Here is a 20,156-nt window from a genome sequence, read left to right as displayed (position 1 = left end):
GAAGAGCATAGCAATTAATACTTTTCTGTGGTTTAAAAGGCATGTAGAGAAAAGAAACACTGCAGAAAAATGCTTTTTATGCTTTTTGCCAAATAAAGTTTTTGCAAAGGACTAACAGACATTCCTCCAAAATACCCTCCAATATTTCTTTTGTTTTCTTTAACACTGTATTATAAATTGTTTTGCTTATTCTATGCTAAAAACTAGTCGTTTTTTCAATGTAATTTCGTGTTTGTGAACTTACTTTAACTTAATCCACTATCCAGGAGTGAGTATGATGGAGATCTGCAGTCACAGCTGTTGAACAAAGCTAATGAAGAAGACAAAAATTGTAGCAGGGCTCTTTCTGTCGTGAGTGCTGTTGTACGAGCAGCCAAAGACTTGTTGCACAGAGCTCTTGCTGTAGATGGTAAGGCTTGAGAAAGTTTACTTTACTTTTCAAAACTTGATACTTTGCTAGCAGGCCATCATAAGTAGAATATCACCTGAATACAAGAGGTGTGATATTTCTCTTTTCCATTCCAAAGAATATTTTTCTAACCTTTCATTCCTATAGATATTGAACTGTGAGTAACTTTTATAGATCATTGAGTTATACTTGTGATATCATAGTCAGATACCTTGTATAAATTTGCTCATCAATTTAGCAAGTGTCATATTAAAGCTGGTAAGATTCTTTATTTCCAAAGGATGTTCTATGACAGGTTAGTTGCAAATTTCATGTGTGTTTTGCACAGAAGTCGTAATCAGCAGGACTGGTTAACGTAGTTAATATATAAGCACTTAAACATTCCTTTTTGAGAAATGTGGATATCAGCCATTGTAGCCAAAATGTCCAGAGTATTACATAATGCTATAAAAATTAATTTGAAGAGCTGGGAGGACTGCTGTACTAACTTTTATACTGTAGAAAATACAAACACAGCTTCACAAAATGACAAAGAATGCAATAAAGTAATGCTCCAAGAGAAGGACATTTTTCAACAGAGAACTGTATATAATGACATACTTATCTTGGGTGGACTTGGCAGACTCAGAATTCAACAGTCCCTAAATAATGAAAACAATTTGAAGTAAAAATAGTCTAGGAAATAGAAGTTTAACTCACAAAGGGCAAACCAGAAAAATAAGATGTGCTTTGAACTATAGTATGTTTATTAATAATACCTCTGTTCTAATTATCTTTATTTAGCTGAAGACATTCCAGAATTACTCAGCTCTTCCAGTCTGTTTTCAATGCTGCTTCCCCTCATCATAGCCTACATAGGACCAGTAGCAGCAGCTATTCCCAAGGTATGCTCCTCAGCAGAAATTCCTGAAGAAATGTATGAATGTTAGGCAAGTGAAAAGATTTACTCTGAAAATTTGAACATTTTGATTTCTTACTATTTTGTAAATTAGTGGTTTATATTGGATAACATGACTCAAGAATTTTCTAAGAGTCAGTAATTTTAAATTAAATTGAAAACAGTATTAAAAAATACCTTAAGGAAGCAGAGAAATATGACAGGCTTTAATAGTAGGAAAAGATAAGGAATGAGAAGAATGTAATTTACAACTCATTTATGAACATTGGTGGATGAATTTTTTTTTTTATGTTATATAAATTCTATTTTTACAGTAAACAGCAAAAGCATTTGCTCATTAAATTAAGATTATTTCTGTCAACTTCAGAGGTTGAAAGATGTCAGCTATAAATAAAAGAACATTTCTTTCCTGTGGCATGGCATTCTTCCATGTGCCTGGTCTGGGACACTCTTGAAATCTGTTATTAGATCTACAAATGTCAATAATCCTTAGCTAGTAGATGCTATTGCCTTTTACTGCTTTTTTCAGGAGCTCGAAGCTGTTTTCTGACTTCTTTTAAAGGGGGGGGGGGAAGAACTGACCACTTAAAATCTAGCAGACATGTGAAAGACAGTGTCAGATTTTAGTTACCTTGTTTCTTTGTTGAACTGGGGTTTGAAACAATCAAGTGTTTTGCTTTAGAAGTGTTCCTCTGCTTAGAAAATGGCATGAAGGCTACAGGGACCAATGCAATGCTTAAGGTTACATGCATTAAAATATGTCGAATATTTGAAAAAAAAATTAATATTATTATAAAGGACAACTGAACTATGACTTTAGTATGGTATTTGTTTTCTGTGAACTTGTGATTACTGTTTGTTAATGTTCAAGGTTTTAGCAGAAGCTATTTTAGGGAAAGGATCTCACAGTTATGTACAGACTTGTTTCAGCTTTGGCAAGTCTCCAAGAGGAGCTTAATGTACCAGTTTTTCCTATCAGGATTGTGTAGATGCAGAATTGAAAAATGATGGAATGAATTGTAGTTAGTGATAGTCTGAGAATGTTCAAGCAACCATTGAAGAGAAATGGAAGTATTGGAGTATTGTTTTCACCAAGTTATAATACTTTATAGTAATACATGTGGTGTTATGTTACAGGTTGCTGTTGAGGTCTTTGGCCTGGTACAGCAGCTGCTTCCTTCTGTGGCAGTTCTGAATCAGAAATATGCCCCTCCAGCTTTTAACCCAAATCAGTCTACAGACAGCACCACTGGAAACCAGCCAGAGCAAGGGCTTTCAGCTTGTACTACCTCCAATCACTATGCTGTTGTAGAAAGTGATCATCCCTATAAACCTGCCTCTGTTACACACTATAAGGTGAGCACCATTTCTAAGTGTGCATGCTGCTTCTTAAAAGCTTGACACGAGTTTTCTTGAGTCAATATCTGAAAAATTGTCGCCATGGATGATAATTAATATGCTCCAATATAGGATATAGTTCTTTATACTATTGCTGTACTCTTTTCTGGTCAAAACTTTCTACATCAAGTATAGTGGAAACTAGTGAAGTTTTAACTACCTAATTCAGGTATCTGCTCTAAGTCCTTAAATTTGCATAGTCTTAGATTTTTCTGTTGTCATATACAGTTTCTTTGCTCTAGCTGTACGGACTGTAGAAGTTCAAAGTCTTTATGTATACAGTATATAACCATAGATCAGACCTTCTTACCTTAATGCTAGAACAGTGCTTTGAAAAAATACCTAAAGTCAATTCTAGTCAAATTAACATCCAGAAGTAGCAAACGAATAATCAAGAGCCTGAACAGGATATTAATTATTATTCTACTATTCCACTGCTTGTCCTGTGAGACAGCAAAACATCCACTGTGGAAAATGTAGTTACCATGTGATCATCCTGATGCAGTAATGCTTAGTTTTGTCCTAAAAATTTATGGAACATGTCTAAAGCCTCGGGTTTAGTGGTTACTGCATTTGAATTTCTGTAGCTATATGCTATTGTACTGCAGGCCACATCCACAAGTGGGATTCAGCTGCTCTGTACTTTTCTGGGATTGCACAAAACAGATACTCAGTATGTTTGTTGAAGTTTTGAGTTTAGAGAAGGCATGAGAGTTCAATGTCTGTAGTAGTCTGTGCTTTTGTTTAATGAACCTGTACAGAGTTCTTAAAAACAATCACAAGTGGTGTCAGCACAAATGCTTAATCAGAATATTAAGTTATAATACAGGATTCTATTGAGTAAAGTGTAAAGCATTTCAGGTGTACATGAATTTCAAAGAATAAGTTAGGTTAATGTTAATTTAAAGCATATCAAAACAATTGTGCAGAATTACATCATTAAATCACTTTTGTAGACTAAAGTAAAGGCCAAATGGAAATGAAGAAATAAATGTAAAAAAACCCTGAGAACTCCAAAGGCTTGGACATAATTAAATTGTTGCTTTGTTTTAGGTGACTTTTCCTGAATGTGTCAGGTGGATAACAATAGAGTTTGACACTCAGTGTGGCACTGCTCAGTCAGAGGATGTTCTTCGTTTACTAATTCCTGTGAGAATTGCACAGAGCCTGGGATTTGGACCAAAGCATACTTCTGTCCATGAAAACCTTAATTCGTGGATAGAACTGAAAAAGTTCTCTGGATCTTCAGGATGGCCCACCATGGTATTAGTATTGCCAGGTAATAAATAGATACTGATGTAATTACTAGTAATGTGAGTTACTAAAATAGTTAAAGGAAGTTTGATTTTTCTGCAAAGTTATCTTAGCAAGCGAAGTTGAAGAAGGATCTTTATCCAAGCTGGCAAGTTGATTATATTTATAGTAGGTTTCTTGCTTGAAGTGTTGATCTGCTCTTCTTCCCATGGTTTTAATTCACATTTTACATATAAAGGCTGAGTTTTGTGTATATATGTAAAAGAAACATACAAAAAGAAGAGGAATATATTATTTATTTTATTTATCCTTTTACTTGTTTAAGGGAATGAAGCTCTTTTTTCTCTGGAGACTGCATCAGACTATGTGAAAGATGAAAAAGCTTGTTTTTATGGTTTCAAATGTTACGCAATTGGATATGAATTTAGCCCAGGATCTGATGAGGTAAGGAAAAAGTGAGATAGTTATAATTGCTGCACCTAATAAATCTCTCCTGTAAGGCTATTTTTTGAGGATAAAAATATTTGTATTTCCACTTAGGACTAAGTGACACTGGCAAAATATTTTTAGATTCCTTTTATAAAAGTTTTAACATCTTTTGTTAAAGACATTATTCATTTGGGATGGCTTTTTGCTTGGTTTGTGGCAGTCTACAAATACATAGTGTGGTTTTATCTTCTGTGTCAGTGGGATATAAGATTTCCTGAAATTCTCATCTTTTCTTGCATCAGAGGCCCAAAGGTTTGGGCATTAGCATTTTACTGTCACTACCAATTGAATACATATTTGCATTATTTTTCCAGTGCTCACTCTACACCAGAACTCTCAGACTCCTTGGAAATGCTGTGCACATTTAGGCAACCTCAGATTTTACCCAGTGGTCTCCTCATTTTGCCTTTAAGAACATGAGTCGTTTCCACCACTCTTTATTGCAAAGGGAAGATTAAATTTCTTGTCCTTGACCCAATGCTTTCTTTTGGCTTATTTTAAGAGATTATTGAAAACACTTAAGTTTTATAATGAACCCAAAAAATGAGTCTTCCCTTATCCTGGGAGTCTTTGGGCCTGTCGGTTCATGTGGACTTCACAAGGTCTGCATCTTGCTTACACTACAACCCTCACAGAAGATTACCTCATCTTATTCCTGGATTTTGCTCAAGCTAAATCATGTGTTCAGGTTTTCAGAATGTCAAGTTCTTTGGAATTTCTTTCCATATCAGATAGAAAACATACTGTAAGATTATTAGCTATGGTGGGCTCAGTGGCTTTCAGCAAAACCAGATTTATAATTCCTACAGATCTAATTAGTCTGTTTTTCAATAAAAATAACTTTTGCTTAACCAAAAAAACCCCATGTAGATTGATATGTCCTTCATTTTCTTTAAAGCATTTACAAACAAAGCTGCTGGCATGTTTTGAACACTCAGTGCTAAAACATGCTAGCCAATACCTTAAGTCTAGCATCTAAGAAAAGTTTTAAGTAATTGTTTTCAAATGTACCTTTTTTTTCTAAAAAGTTTGGTACACTGTCCTGTGTCACAGCAAAGCATAGCAGTAGCTGTATGACAAGAAATACATTGCTGAGAGGCTTTACACTGGGACACACAATATTTCTTAAGATAAACATTGGCAGGAAAACATTTTTTTTCTGAGATACTGATTTTGTTTTAAATTTTTTTAAATTTGAAGGGTATTATTCAGCTGGAGAAAGAACTGGCAAATTTAGGAGGATCGTGTGCAGCAGCTTTGATGAAGAAAGATTTAGCGCTTCCTATTGGTAAGAACATACTTTGTTATTTCATCATTGTCCATGTTTTCTGAATTAATAGTACATTTAAAGCTTATTGTTGCTTTTAATTAGAGATAATACAAAATTGATTCTTCAAACTGAATGAATCAAACAAGATAATTAAGTTGGTGGTATTTTCTGCTTACACTTTTCCCTTCGTGTGCATATGGGGAGGAGGGAGACCTGGTCATTTAAATTTGAATGAACTCACCCCATCCACACGTAGTGTATCAGTGTATGAACTGAGTCCCACAGTTTCCTTGCAGTACTTCATAAATGTGCAGGTATTATCTTTGTATTTCTCTTTCACTGTTTTTTTTCTCCCCTCACTCCATACCTCGCTGAATAAAAAAATTCCTGCAGCATTAAATTGCAGAATTTGAAATTGCTGGTTTAAAATTGAAAGTAACCATTGCATCTGTAGACCTTATAGCTAAAAATATTTCTACTATCGCTTTTTTACAATTAGAAATTATATACTTTTACAGCAGGTGCAGCAAATAAAGGTTTATAGTAACCCAGTTGCAATTTTAAAAGTAAGGAAAAAAGAGTTTATGAAAATTAATGGATATGGAGATTGAATTAAAACTTCTAATGATGCAGCCATATTATGTGTAATATAATTTCTCTTAAATAGCATCAGTATATAGCAAAAACAGGCTCATAATATATAATAGGATACTTTTTGATGGTTTTAATTTAGGAGCACAAATGAGAGCTTGGATATTGTTACACTGGAAGCATAGATTAATGAGCAGGAGAGCACTGATCAGTGTGGAGTTATAATCACAAAACCTACTTTGTATTTTTTAACCCAGTATTTTGCTTGTGTATTTGGATTGTGTACAAATTTCTTACTTTATGTTGTAGGGAGGCACCTCAGCTGCACTGGTAGATCTGTATTTCACTCTCCAAAGTACAGGCAATTCTGCAGGTTAAATAGTGCCCTCATCTGTTACCCTCAAACTCCTTAGTTTTGTTGACTTCCACAATGCCCCTTTATCTTGCTGTTCTTCTATGCAACAAAAACAAAAAGATGAAATTGAAAACCTTCTAACTTAATCTCCCATATTTTATAATGCCTTGTACTTCTCTCTAGGGAGCTTTTTTTGCTTGTTCTGCCTAAATGCCTAAAACAAGAAGGGAAAGTAGGTGACACATAGATTGACTTTATGCTATCAATGGAAATTTGAAATAAAATATGCAGTTAAGTTACTTTCTTTGAGAGTTACACCCAAATACTGTTTGAATTACCGCGTTCAAAAGGTTGTTCTTTTTGCCAGTTGAAGACTTAAATTTAAGATACTTCTTCCTGAGAGAGATCTGGTCTATGAACAAGATCAGACTTAACAGCAGTGTGACATTTGTTGATGTATTTAATATTATTGCATTCTTAACTGTATCAGATTGGTGGATTTCTGAGGGCCATTTTTAGATGTCTTTATTTCTTTGAATTTTAAAAATGCCTTGGGACTTGATTTTTCTTACTTCTTTCTTCTGTCTAGTAGAATTGCCTGACGTGTTTTTAAAAGAGAGTAGAAAAATGGTAACCTTATCTGTTCTACTCTTATGTTAAAAGACTGTATTTGGTAATTCTGGTCACCTTGGAATCAGACTTTTGAGTTGTATTTGTGAGAAAGAAACATTGTGTAATAATATGTATTTGAGCTTTGTGTTTTAGGAGGAGTCATGATTTACAAAATTGTACAGAGTTTATCAGGTTTTCAAATAATTCTACGAAGGTAAGCTCTTAAAAGAGTTTACAAAGGTAAGCTCTTAAAAGAGAGCAGCTGTTGCATACTTATAGGTACTGCTTCCCAGAAACCATCTTGACCTCCCAAAATCTTTCTGAAAGTATCTAGCCACATCCAAAAACTTGCCGTACATACTGTCTTGGAGATAAGAAAATAAGCACCAAATTTTTGTTCTATGTAACTTACATTGTTCCTTTGTGTGTGCACTGAACTACACAATACTGCATGTTTACTATGTTATTTGAAAATACTAATATTTCAGCTGCTGATTGAACAGTATGGCACATCATTATGCAAACTTGAAATTTGTAATATAAAAGGCTTTGCAAAACAGAATTGAATTTCATGTTCTACAATATGTAGATAAGTGTCAATATAACTGTTATATTTTTCCAGCAGGTAGTGAGTTTGAAGAGGATCTTGAGATACTTGAAGAGGCTGCCTTACAGGTATAGCTGCAGTGTACTTAAGCACATAATTGCATTGAAACTTTTTGACTGCTACAGAAGAAAATGATTTGTAAGGTTTTTATAATAGAATGGAATCCAGCTTGTTGTGAAACAGTTTAAGAAAATCATGCAGAATTTTAGTATTTACATTAAATCATATTTTATAATGAATGTGCTTGGAAAAAAATGCATATAATGTCATATAGAATGTTAGATGACCAAGTATTTCAAATATCTGTTTGGCTGAAATTGCACTATTTAGCAAGTTTTAAATGTTACCAAAATCAGTCTTTTACATGTCCTTGTAAATAGAGAAATAAAATCACTTTTTCAGATGAGCAGTGATGTTAATCAAGTCCCAAATAATGTGATAGCAGTTGTTCTGGCTTGCTGATGGCCTTTTGTTGAGTGCAATGGGAGCTAATGCTGAATCTCCCTCAACTCAAGGTCGTTTAACCTCTTTTGGCATAAATTATTGTTTAATAGACGGAGATGACTTTTTTTAAAGCTTTTATCAGGGTAAAGTTTATTCTTCTCCTTGAATGGTTTTCAGTGCCCAAAATGCCTGTACCGATTGTGTCATGTTTTAGGATAGTGTCAACATATTACTGAACAGCTGTTCTATGTCTGTCTCTTTTTACCCCCAACCTCTGCCCCCCCAAAAAAAAAAAAAAAAAAGGTGTGCAAATCTCACTCAGGCATTCTTGGGAAAGGCTTGGCACTATCTCACTCACCAACCATTTTGGAAGCTCTCGAAGGAAGTCTTCCCCTGCAGGTCCAAAGCAACGAGCAGTCGTTTCTGGAGGATTTCATTGCTTGTGTGCCAGGATCAAGTGGTGGACGACTCGCAAGGTAAAACTGCATTGTTGCTTGTCTATTTAACTAGCTATAGAACTGTCATTGTTATTTTAAATACTAGTTAAATAAAACTATTTGGCTATATTGTTTCCATTAATACATTAGTTAAAAACATGTAGGCATTCAGATGTTCTGTGTCCTTTCTTAGCTCTGTGTCACATTTGTACAGAGTAAGAATTTGCCTTTTGGGGTTGCAAGAGGTTTTAATGTTTGGTGGTTTTCTTTGCTGTAGGTGGCTTCAGCCAGATTCATATGCTGATCCTCAAAAAACATCATTGATATTGAATAAGGATGACATTCGATGTGGTTGGCCAACTGTTATTACAGTACAAACAAAAGACCAGTATGGGGATGTTGTTCATGTTCCTAATATGAAGGTAATTATTGTAATCTTGGCTGTTCTGCTTCATCTTGCTGTCTTTTAGTTCTTACTGTAGGTATTCCACAGAATACTCTTGTATAGGACAGAAAGTGGTATTCATAAATTCATTGTACTCAGACTTTCTTACCTCTAAATCCACAAAACCACCAAATTCTGTATTATGCCAGCACTATTTCATGCAATTCATAACTTGTCTGTGATGAACTACACATGTGTAGTTGCATAAATAATCAATCAGAAGTGAGGTTTGATGGTAATGATGTGTTAAGGTGACCAGAATCCATTTTTTGATTTGTAAGCCAGGAAAGAGTATTATAAACCATAGACTTTGTGATGGAAAAAAAGAATCAGAAGCACATTGATGGACCACCTTATAGTTACTTTATTTTAGACTAGAAAAATACTCTTCCCTTTTCTGTTTCTAATTCTTGGAAGTTCCTGTAGTCCTTGCAATTAATAAGAATAACTGGCAAGGACTGGTGTTCCTGTGTTTCCCTTCAGCCTCTTCAGTTAGCCATTGTTTTTCAGTACTGGAAAGGAGGTGTTCTTGACAGCCTCAGGTAGAGTTAGAAGAACTTTGCACATTTTGGGGTAAAACCTATGTGGTATATATGAAAGTGGACTGCCTGATTTGAAGTAGTCAAGCAATGCAAACAAACACAAAATGGTTGTAACTTAATAAATTAGGTTACTTCTTCTGTGTTTTAAAGCCCACTACTGCTGTGGAGTAGTTGGTTTTGTTCAAGCCCAAGTGTAGATGAAATACCTTTTACAAAGGCATGATTCCTGTGATAAAAGCTCTCAAATCTATTCTTTGTATATGATGTAATAGTTGAGAGTTTTCTTACAGTGAGCTGTAAACCTAATAATGAACAGCAGTTCTACAACAGTAACACAAGAATCAGCTTAGTCACAAACACTGCTTGAGTGAAAGTTGTAGGTGTGATTACTGACTTAAATTAGTGACAGAACATGTAGAAAACTCTTAGTGATTTTACCCTATCGATCAGGAAAAGGATATGTCAAAATATTATCAAAATTATTGCTGGTTTTATTATTTAAATACTGTTCATAAATGTATTAAAGTGACAAAAATCTTAATTCATTTTATCATTCTTCTGGACTTAGTGTGCAATGCAGTGATGTAACTTCTGGTAAATTAAGTCAAATTTTGATAAAACGGTGTGTGATAACTGCCGTATTTAAACGTCTGCACTTTATTGCAGATTTAGGATGAGTGACACATAAGCTTATTTTCCAGGTAGTCAGTCTGTCTGTCAGAAAATTGTGTGCAGCTGTTACCTGCACTAATGGAGATCCCTGGTGCCTCTGGGGGAAAAAGTCAGTTAAAGCATTCATTGAAGAGCACAGTATAAACGTACAGTGCTGGTGTGAGGTGACAGAGCCAGCCAGGATCCACTCCAGCCATTGCTGTTCCAGATGTAGTGGCCATGATGATTCACTCTGAAATCTGTGCACTCACTTGGAAGGCTCTCTTTCTACTTCATTGCACTTTTCTGTTGTGGGAAAACTTCCCTAGCCATACCAGACTGTTCGCAGCTTCCCAGGGAGTGCTCTGGGACTGGCAGAACTACAGCCCGTGCTGATGGTGTGCCGAGTCAGCAGGGTGCTCCTGCCCTGTAGATTGGCATCTTTCCAAGATGCTGTGCTTGGCTTGGCAGATTCAGTGTAGATACATTGGGTTTTGACACAGCTGGATTTACAATACTCTAAGCACTTTGTGCTCCATCAAAGTTAAAAGAATGTGTGTGTGTGTTTTCTCACTAAATCATGTTCCCTCTTCCACATCTTATTACAGGTAGAAGTCAAAGCTATTCCTGTTTCCCAGAAAAAAACATCTTTGCAACAAGAGCAAGTTAAAAAAGTGCAGCGGATACCTGGGAGTCCTGCAACAGCTGTTTCCCCCAGCAGTGATATGACCTTTGGAGGACTTCCTTCACCAAAGCTTGATTCATCCTACGAGCCAATGATAGTAAAAGAAGCTCGGTATATTGCTATTACAATGATGAAGGTAAGTTACTGCAATTTTACTAATATAACTATAGAATTCAGCATTCAAAGTGTGTAAAGGTATGCAATAGAGAAGGAAAAATGTATATTTACTTTTGGTCACAATCTGAAAATATATTCAATGCAAATTACTTTGATTATGTATTAGTTCAGCAGTAAACTAAATACATCAAAAGGGCCAATTGCTTAAACTCTAAAGCAGTTAGACTGGATTAGCATAAAAAAGAAAAGTTGTCTTTGATTAGACAGATTAACAATTTAGTCTGAGTCACTCAGGAGGAATAAAAACAGATACTGAAATGGTGAAGGGAAAGTCAAACCAGTATATTTATATGGAGTTGGAGTGGTACAGTGAATACGTATTTAAAACTAGAGCAGGTGAACATAGGAAAAGATAAGAGCTCAGTATAGTAAAAAAGGTCATACAAACGATTTATATAGCAATGCATATGTATTAAGCAGCATCTGATGAAATGAGCTGCTATTAAATGGATCAGCTCAGACACTTTTCCAGGAGCAGTTTTTAAAGAAGTGAAAACTGAGCAGCTAGTATTGATTTGATTGAGTATATTATAGCATATGGAATAAATTTACATATGTGTACCATACTGACCCAGTTAAGAGATGTGACATGCTGTGTACAACTAACAGTTGCACAGCTTAATGAGACAGGATTAGCCAGGAGGGTACAGAAGGATAATACTTAGTAGTATAATCAGTATGGATTTGTAGGGGGGGCAGAACCAGCAAACTAGCACCTTTTAGAGGGTACAGGGTTTTTTTGCAAAGGGTAGTGCAGCAGTAACTGTGTAAATAGTGCAACTGGGTACTGAATAGTGTCTTAAAAGATCAGTGAAAGAACTATTAAATCAGTGTGGTGTACAAGAAATGGTTTAAGAACTGCTAAATCATGTGCATATCAAGGTGTGATTTTGGCTTTATTTGGGCTACTGTAAACATCACTTCTTGCTTTGCTGCTGCTTGCTTCTTTTAAAAGTGACTTGAGGGGAGGCAGAATTACACTATTGATTCCAAGTTAGGACTTAGATGATGTTTCTGATAGCCACTGTCCACAGATACCTGCTGCTTCTTTTCCAGTGATAGGTGTCAAATCTGCTCACATGACTCTAGAGTGGCATATCTTGTAATGCATGAGATGCTCTGGGGTAGGTGATTGTGGTGCAAGGGTAGGGTGTTCAAAAACTTTTGTAGATTTGATGGAGTGAGGAATGCTTAATATCAGCTAGTTAATATGTAATCATTTTTTAATTGAAATGAGGCTACGGGAAAATGAAAACAGAAGGATTCATTTAAAATCCTCTTAGTAGATAGTAACAGTATGAATCTTCATAAAGATAAAAGTAAAAAGACATGAAGGTTAAATTAAAACAGCATCTCTCTTGTTGAAACATGCTTGATTTCCATATTTAGCGCTTTTCCAGAGAATCTTCCCAAGGCTTCTTTCAATTTAAGTCCTTTCCACCCAAAACTTTATGAATTCAAGACATTGTAAATATTCTGTTCTATTTCCCTTCCTGCATTATTAAGAACACTCATTTCAGTGTAAAATGCAAATGTCCCCTGACATTTTCATTTTATACAGGCCCACACATTGTATCAATACAAACATCCAAATATGATTATAAAGTCTAGTTTCTCACTTCATAAAAATATATATAATAAATAATGACATGTTTGGGGGACTGATACCTAAAACCTATATCCTAATATAGGGACCCAAAATGGCTGATCTTCATTTATGTTCAAATGTTCTTATCACCTTTTGTTGGTTTTGACTTAACAGGGGAATCTGGTAACTCAGCAACTATTGCAGCCCAGAGAGATTCTTGCTGAGGGACTTTGTGCACTTCTAGGACTACGACTGCCTACTTACAGGGCTTTTCAGAGCAGTGATTTCACAAGACACCATATATGGAAGTGAACCAGGTCTTTTTTGTAGTCAAAATCAATGGAAGTATCACCTCAGTGTTGAGGGAATTTCGTCTTCACTTGGAGTTTAGAGAAAAAGGATCTGAAATTTCATTGATAAATCCCCTTGGCTGGTTTGCAGGTTTGACCTGCAAAATATTTGTTTTCTTGTCTTCACATGGTCTTCAGTGCACTGCCTGGATTCAGAAGGGTTTTGTACAAGTCAGATTTGAAGAGATTCAAAGACTTAACAAGGGTTTTTTTTAGCAGTAGCAATCTTTCTTATCTAAATAATGGCTCTTTAATGAGACAGTGAAGATACTCTTTCATGTGTGTATGTATATTTCTGTGTTTTGAAACTTGTTTCTGATTCCCTGATCAATGCTTCTGGGGTGTGTAAAGTTAGATTGATGTTCTCTTTAAGAGAATGCTCTGCTTTCTTTTATTCAAGACAGTGGTATAATCAATAACTGTTGGTTTTATGTTTGAATTTATTCTGTTTATAGGCATACGAAAATTATTCTTTTGAAGAACTACGCTTTGCTTCACCAACACCAAAGAGGTAAACATTAAAAAATTTCTTTTGGATAGGGACTTAAATTAACGTGTCCTGACACTTCTACTTACACTCAGACTCTCAAGTGTGACTGACAGGTAATCATGTCTGAAGGTAGAAACACAAAAGTCAAGTATTATGTTTTCTTACAGGTAGCAATTTTATTTAAAATCTTTTTTTCTTAATTATTTGAATGTTTTTCCATATTTGTATTAGCTACTCTCCGAATGTGTTCTTTTATCATTTGCTATAAATAAATGTGGCATAGAGGATTATATTTTCATAGTAAATAATAGGAGGCTAGTGTATTGTAAAGGTAAGAATTGTATTTAGATGATCTGCTAGAAAAAGAGTAGTTTCCAAACTAAACATTATACTAATCATTTTATATATAACATACATGATGTCCAAGAAGACAGTAACTGTTTAATGATTTTAATTGTTTTGTTTATGCCTAGACCCAGTGAAAACATGTTGATCAGAGTCAATAATGATGGTACATACTGTGCAAACTGGACTCCTGGAGCTGTTGGTCTCTATACCATTCATGTTACTATAGATGGCATTGAAATAGGTACTTAATTTTCACTATATTTAAGCATAAATTTATATTATATCCACTTTGTATACTGACACATTTATGTCTTGGTGCTCATAAGATTTAATGTTACTGTTCATAGCAAAACTTAGCAGCCAAGTTTTCCTTCAGAAGCTTTCTAGCTAAAACAGTCTTCTTTTTCAGAAGAAAAAAACACCGCAGATACTCACATGGAAATGGGAATATATATTCTAAATTGTGTATTTATAATGTGGTTAGACTACCAGATTAACAGACTCTCCTATTCTCAACTCTGTGTTGAAAGAAGAATGTCTTGTTGCAGCTGAGAGTGACAGAGAAGTATAGTTAAAGGGGAAAAAAACTCAGCCCAACACTGAAGAACCTGTGGAAAGGTGAAATTGTTCCTGATGATGCTGGAATATCTACTGTCATTTATTCTGGAAAATTGAGAAGATGTGGTCTTAACTGAGACTCTACCTGAACTCTTAATTATTTGTACTAATTTTTAAATGCTTGTGGTTCATTTCTTGCATCTTTTAGTTATCTTGCCAGTCTTGGGGTCTGCACTATGAGATACTATAGCATGTGGTGGAAAGAGTGCCCTTCCAAAAAGCACTCTGTATCTTGAATGCTCTCACGTTAGCCTTACTGGTGATATGGTGAAGATGGTAGTAGAAACACTGAAAGTGCTGTAGCTGGACCCACATCAGGTAAAAGGGTTTGTGTGAGTTCACGAGCACCAGCAGTTCCTCTTTCCCAATTCTGTCCAGCACCTTTAGTAAACAACACATAGTGATACTCGTAAGTACAAGTACATGTCATTCACATAGAAATGGAGTGGGATTTAATTTTGTGTTAATTACAGAAGATACGATGTATAAAATATTATTAATGGTTATCTCAGTTCCTCAAACTGGAACATTTGCTGTCATAGGAGCCTGCAGTGCACTCTGTTGTATTTTTTTCCAGTGCAATCTCTGGAGCAAACTTTACCCTGTGGTTTACATCAGCTGCTATTATATTTTTACACAGGTTCTACCATCCTCAATCATTGCATAGGGTAAAATTTTAGAAATTATAAATATAACTGTTAACCTCCATTTTTAAACAGGCATGAGTATACTCTAATACTTACCTATGCCATTTTTCTGCAATGGAACTTTCTTGCTCAGTCATTATATTAGACTGTGACCGCTGAAGCTTTCATGTACCTATACTTGAGCCATAATTCATCAGTTTTTGACTGCTTAAGTATTGGTAATAGTTTCTCTTTGTTTCAAGCCTTTTATGTTCTTGTTGCTTGTAGATTCCTTCTGTTACTGCCATGCTTGATTAAAGGGATGTTAGTGAAATAAACAGGTTTATTGCTAGGTCTGGATGCTTCTTTTCAAGATGTTGTTCTTCAGAGGGTCACTCTGTAAAATGAAACAGTGTTTGCTGGGGCAATTTCAAGGTTATTACTCTGGGTTATATTCATCTATTACTTAAATTTTTGTGTCTTTCTTCACATGTATTTACATGTATTTTTCTTCACAAACAAGAATATCACTTTCCAGTGCCTTCAGATTTTATAGCAGCATTGGTAATTAAAGATGCCAATTTTTTACCTTATAGGCCTTTTCTGGTTGTATAACATGGCTTTTCAGGTTCTTATAACTGTCTCTATGTACTGCATAAGCAACTGCCTCTCCAGAAGCTTTCACTTGCCCCTCTCAAACATTAGACTCTGTGTTGACCATTCCTTGAAACATAACCCTACAGACACTGTTAGGATACAAAATTACCTGGTAGTGCTTTGTACATACACTGTGACAGATATCTAATAACAGCATGAAACTGCATCTCTGTAAATTTCCACGTATGAAAATAGTAATGTTCAAAAATTAATACTTTGCACCATGAAGCAACTGCAAGTGTTGATTTTGGCAGACAGATAAGTAAGTTGTTACTTTGTTTACTCTGAGTTGTAGCATGGATAAACTGTAGTTACTGTTTAACTGAAATATCCCCTTATATATATTTTTTTTTTAAACTGAGTCTTTGTTTGCTTATAGATGCTGGACTAGAAGTGAAAGTAAAAGATCCTCCAAAAGGAATGATACCTCCTGGAACCCAACTTATTAAACCAAAAGCAGAGCCTCAGCCAAACAAGGTTTGGAGAACTGAAAAAAAAACCAAAACAGATATAGTTATGTTTGGGTGGGATTTTGTTATTGTTTAATATATATATTATCATATAGTAGTGCTGCAGACTTAAGGATATTTGCAGATCACTTTAACGTGCTGAATGGAATGAAACTAATAGGCTAGATAAAATGAAACCAATTAATTTCATTTTCTTTCTGTATGTGAATTCAGAAAACTGTTAGAAGCTCTACAGAAACTGCCTTTACCTTGACTTGTCACACAAACATTGCACAGCTATTATTAAAGCCACAGACAAAATTTTGCACTATTATTAGTTCTTTTTCTTTGTATGTTGTACTCTGAAATTAATTGGGCACAAAATTTTACAAATACTTTGTTTGTTTTGTCATAAGCATTTTCAGTCAATGTAAAATCCATAACCAGTTTCTTTAGTGCTATTTTCCTTCCTTTGAATGGCATGATTATGTTTTTTAGAGGTATCCTTTCTGTAGCTTTTGGCATCCCCATTTCACCTTATCATTCCACCCTGAAGGACTAAAGTAGACACAATAAAGCAAGTAAGCTGAAATGGGTGGCAGTGGCGTAAGGAAAATGCCCAGATGAGGGAACTACCTTGCACTTCTGCTTAGATGCAAAGGAAGGGATATCAAATGAGGTGCTGAATTTTTTTTTGTGGCATAAACCTGTATTAAAGATGTGGAATTCAGACAAGGTTGTCTTTCCCTGTTTTACTGAAATTGGGAGGGTGTTTAAAAAATACATGGTTACAGAAAGGATCGGGTTTTTGACAACTTACCTATGCAGTACATACTGATTTATTTTTTTCTAGATTTCAGGGTAATCTAGAGACAGTAACTTTTTGTATAGTTCCCCAGTCTTTAAACTGCATCTGACATCTGCTTCTAGCACTAAAAAGATTCTTTTTCCCTGCAGCCATGCCTCAAAATAAAAATAATAAATGTGCTTTTAGTTTCAGTACAACGTTTTATCCCCCACTTGGTCTCTCTTTTATTTTCTTCCCAAGAAGCTTCTTTTAGACTTCCTCCCTTCTCTTGGAAGGAAGACTTCCCGGTTAGTTCATTATCTTAATTAGGACTCCCAATTCCTACTGAGGGAGATTTATCTTGTGCAAGTTAATGATACCTTTACCCAAGCTGATCATCATATGTGTTGTTTTGCTCTTCCCAAGTTGAGAGAATCTGGTTTGGTATGAGATAAATTACTGAACACAAGTTCTGTTTTTCTTTTCAATTATTACAGTGGAAATCGGGGTGACTTGTTCATATGTAATAACTCTGTGTTGTTAAGGAACAGTCTTCATGACAGTTAAAAGTACTTGACAAAAGTCAGTCCTCTGGTGTTCAGAGATGTTATGTAGTGTTTAATCCTCTCCCTGTCTTGTTCTACTTGCATGTCTCATTTCTTGTTCCAAGTTGTAGTTTCTTTGAAAAAGGAGCCATCTTTGTCCCATACACAGTGTCTGTAGAACCTGCTGAAAAATTAAACTAGACCTTTCATGGTAAATCATTTAATCAGTCATCTTTCTTCTGTGTCATAATAAATCACATAACAAATCAGGATAATTCTTTGTGTATCAACAGCAGTATTGTAAGTAATATAGGAAGGTAATAATTGTACTGTGCTCCATGTTTCTGAAGTTAAGAATGCAGATTAGACATGTATCAGTCAGAGACAGTCCAATATACCAAATCATGTTTTGCTTAGAAAAAGGGCCTAGTTGAGCTCTAAATGCTTCTTCATCATCTTTGTCAGAAATTTCAGATAGTTATAACCAAAGGACACTAACAGTGCATTCTCAGTGGTGGTCTGTTCTCAACTAGAAACACCAAAGTATTTTCATTGAGGCACTGGAACATTCCAGTTTTGTAGCCAAACCTTACTTGAATTGCAAGTTGAAAATGAGTACTGTGTTATGATTTTATATGTGTATTCTTCATTTTCTGTTATTTGAAGTCAGGTGAAAAATCTGAAGGAGACTGTGATAGTGATCTGTATTCAGCCTGGGGTATTTGACCCATAAGAATTGCTGCCTCCGTATTAGCTGCAAAGCTTAAATTAACTAACTTGCGGGAAACTTCATTCCACATCCTACTGAGAAAAACATGATTTTTCAAGCTATGTAATGTAGCTTGAAATGTATGTAGGGTAGTTGGAACAAACTAGAAGAAAATGGTCCTAATTTAGCTGAATTTGAAGGTGCTACCAGAATGATTGGTCATAAACATGTTTTGATGGTTTCTACTGTCCTGACACAACAAGTAGCTAGCATTGATTGCAAAACCAAAAAACAACCACCAAACCCAAAAGCTCTAGGCTGGGTTTTTTTTTTTTCATCCCTTTGTAGAAGGCCAACCTCCTTGTTAAGGTTGCTTTATCCTATACAACACCCCTTTGTGTTGTGTGAGGTGTACCTCTTCGCAGATTTGTCAGATAAGAAAGCACAGCAACACAGCTCTTGAAAACTGCTGTGTCACTGTAGGGGTGATGTACATCCTCATTGCTAAGCCCTTCTGCCATAGTCACTTCTTTAGTTGGAATCCAGTTCGTGTATGTTCCATGGAAGAACTGCCTACCGAGGTGTTGCAGGACAGAGTTAAAAAACCTTTGTGCTATACAGAAATATTCCAAGTAAAGAGGTGCTATATCAGAAAGAAGACACAGACAATAAAGTTTTTCATCATGGTCAGAAATTAGCATAAGAGAGCTCTTAATCTGTTTTTTATTGTATTATCTGTCAGTGGATCTGATCCTTAAGCAGTTTCTAGTTATAGGTTGAGGTGTTTTATTAACTAGTTGGGTTAGCTGTTGCAAAAGGGAAAAAGGCTCTTTCGAGGCCTGTGCATACTCAAAATCTTGAATATGAGTTTTTCCTCTAAATAAAAGTTTTTAATAAAAGTTCTAGCAAACTACCAAAATGATTTTCTGAAGTAATATGATGCAAGGACCCCTAATCTGCAAGACTTTGTTTTTGACTTGTCTATGTTTAGAATGCTGTCAGCAGTGATTCAGCTTTATACTTGTACAAGGACCTTGAAAGTCTTAGTTTTGTCTTTTGAGAGAATGTAAGTATTACGAGTAAGAGGACTGCAAATAACCAAAACCTTGCACATTTTGGAGTAATTTATATGTGAAGTCCTTTACATGCTTCTGGTTTTGGGGTTTTGTTGGTTTTGTATTTTGTTTTTTAAATTAGCCTCAGAGTAAACACCATTTCTTAAATAATTTCATTTAGAAAAAAAGATTCATGCACTTAGCTGTTACCATTCATTCTGTATCACTGAGTTTTTTCCTTACATATCATTCTGTGCTTTATTTTAAGTTATAGATTAAATCCATACTTCCATTGATACTTTTATCACTTTTACCTATGGAGTTTGAAAATAACCTTCCAAGAAAATGGTTTTATACCTTATGCATAGAATGTATGTATCTCTGGTTTTAAGAGACTAATAGGATTGGTTCTCTATGGGATAGGTGCCTGTTAATGTTTGAATAGTAAAAAAAGTGATAGTGAGTAACAAGTGGGAGATTTTGGGGTGCTGTAGTAAGTCCAATGAACAGCAAGGAGCCTCTGCTCTAACCCTCCTGTGAACATAAGAGAAACTATTGAAATAGCTGTTCGAAAGATAAGGAAGTAGAAAGATCATTTTATTTTAAAATGGTTAGTTAAACTCTTTAGCTAAGGAAAATATCCAAATTTTGGTCAAAAAGCTGACTAAAG

The 20,156-nt window shown here is 35.2% G+C and overlaps 1 protein-coding gene across 18 annotated transcripts in view; it reads left to right on the top strand.

The window, feature by feature from the left end:
* Positions 1-20,156, top strand: part of MYCBP2 (MYC binding protein 2) — a 177,415-nt gene that overhangs the window by 99,353 nt on the left and 57,906 nt on the right. For 14 of the 18 annotated variants that reach the window (XM_039551532.1, XM_039551433.1, XM_039551306.1 and 11 more), the window contains 13 exons: positions 267-409; positions 1,193-1,293; positions 2,445-2,663; positions 3,759-3,984; positions 4,285-4,403; positions 5,649-5,736; positions 7,899-7,951; positions 8,631-8,803; positions 9,042-9,186; positions 11,011-11,223; positions 13,658-13,713; positions 14,166-14,281; positions 16,321-16,418. In XM_039551532.1, the coding sequence (XP_039407466.1) occupies positions 267-409; positions 1,193-1,293; positions 2,445-2,663; positions 3,759-3,984; positions 4,285-4,403; positions 5,649-5,736; positions 7,899-7,951; positions 8,631-8,803; positions 9,042-9,186; positions 11,011-11,223; positions 13,658-13,713; positions 14,166-14,281; positions 16,321-16,418 (1,750 nt within the window). The remainder of the gene's footprint in view (positions 1-266; positions 410-1,192; positions 1,294-2,444; positions 2,664-3,758; positions 3,985-4,284; positions 4,404-5,648; positions 5,737-7,898; positions 7,952-8,630; positions 8,804-9,041; positions 9,187-11,010; positions 11,224-13,657; positions 13,714-14,165; positions 14,282-16,320; positions 16,419-20,156) is intronic. The other 4 variants (XM_039551478.1, XM_039551628.1, XM_039551040.1 and 1 more) reach the window with 1 other exon arrangement.

Source organism: Corvus cornix, chromosome 1, assembly GCF_000738735.6.
Source record: "Corvus cornix cornix isolate S_Up_H32 chromosome 1, ASM73873v5, whole genome shotgun sequence".
Lineage (NCBI taxonomy): Eukaryota > Metazoa > Chordata > Aves > Passeriformes > Corvidae > Corvus > Corvus cornix.
The sequence above is the reverse complement of the archived record's forward strand: the minus strand, read 5'-3'. Positions and strand labels throughout refer to the sequence as shown.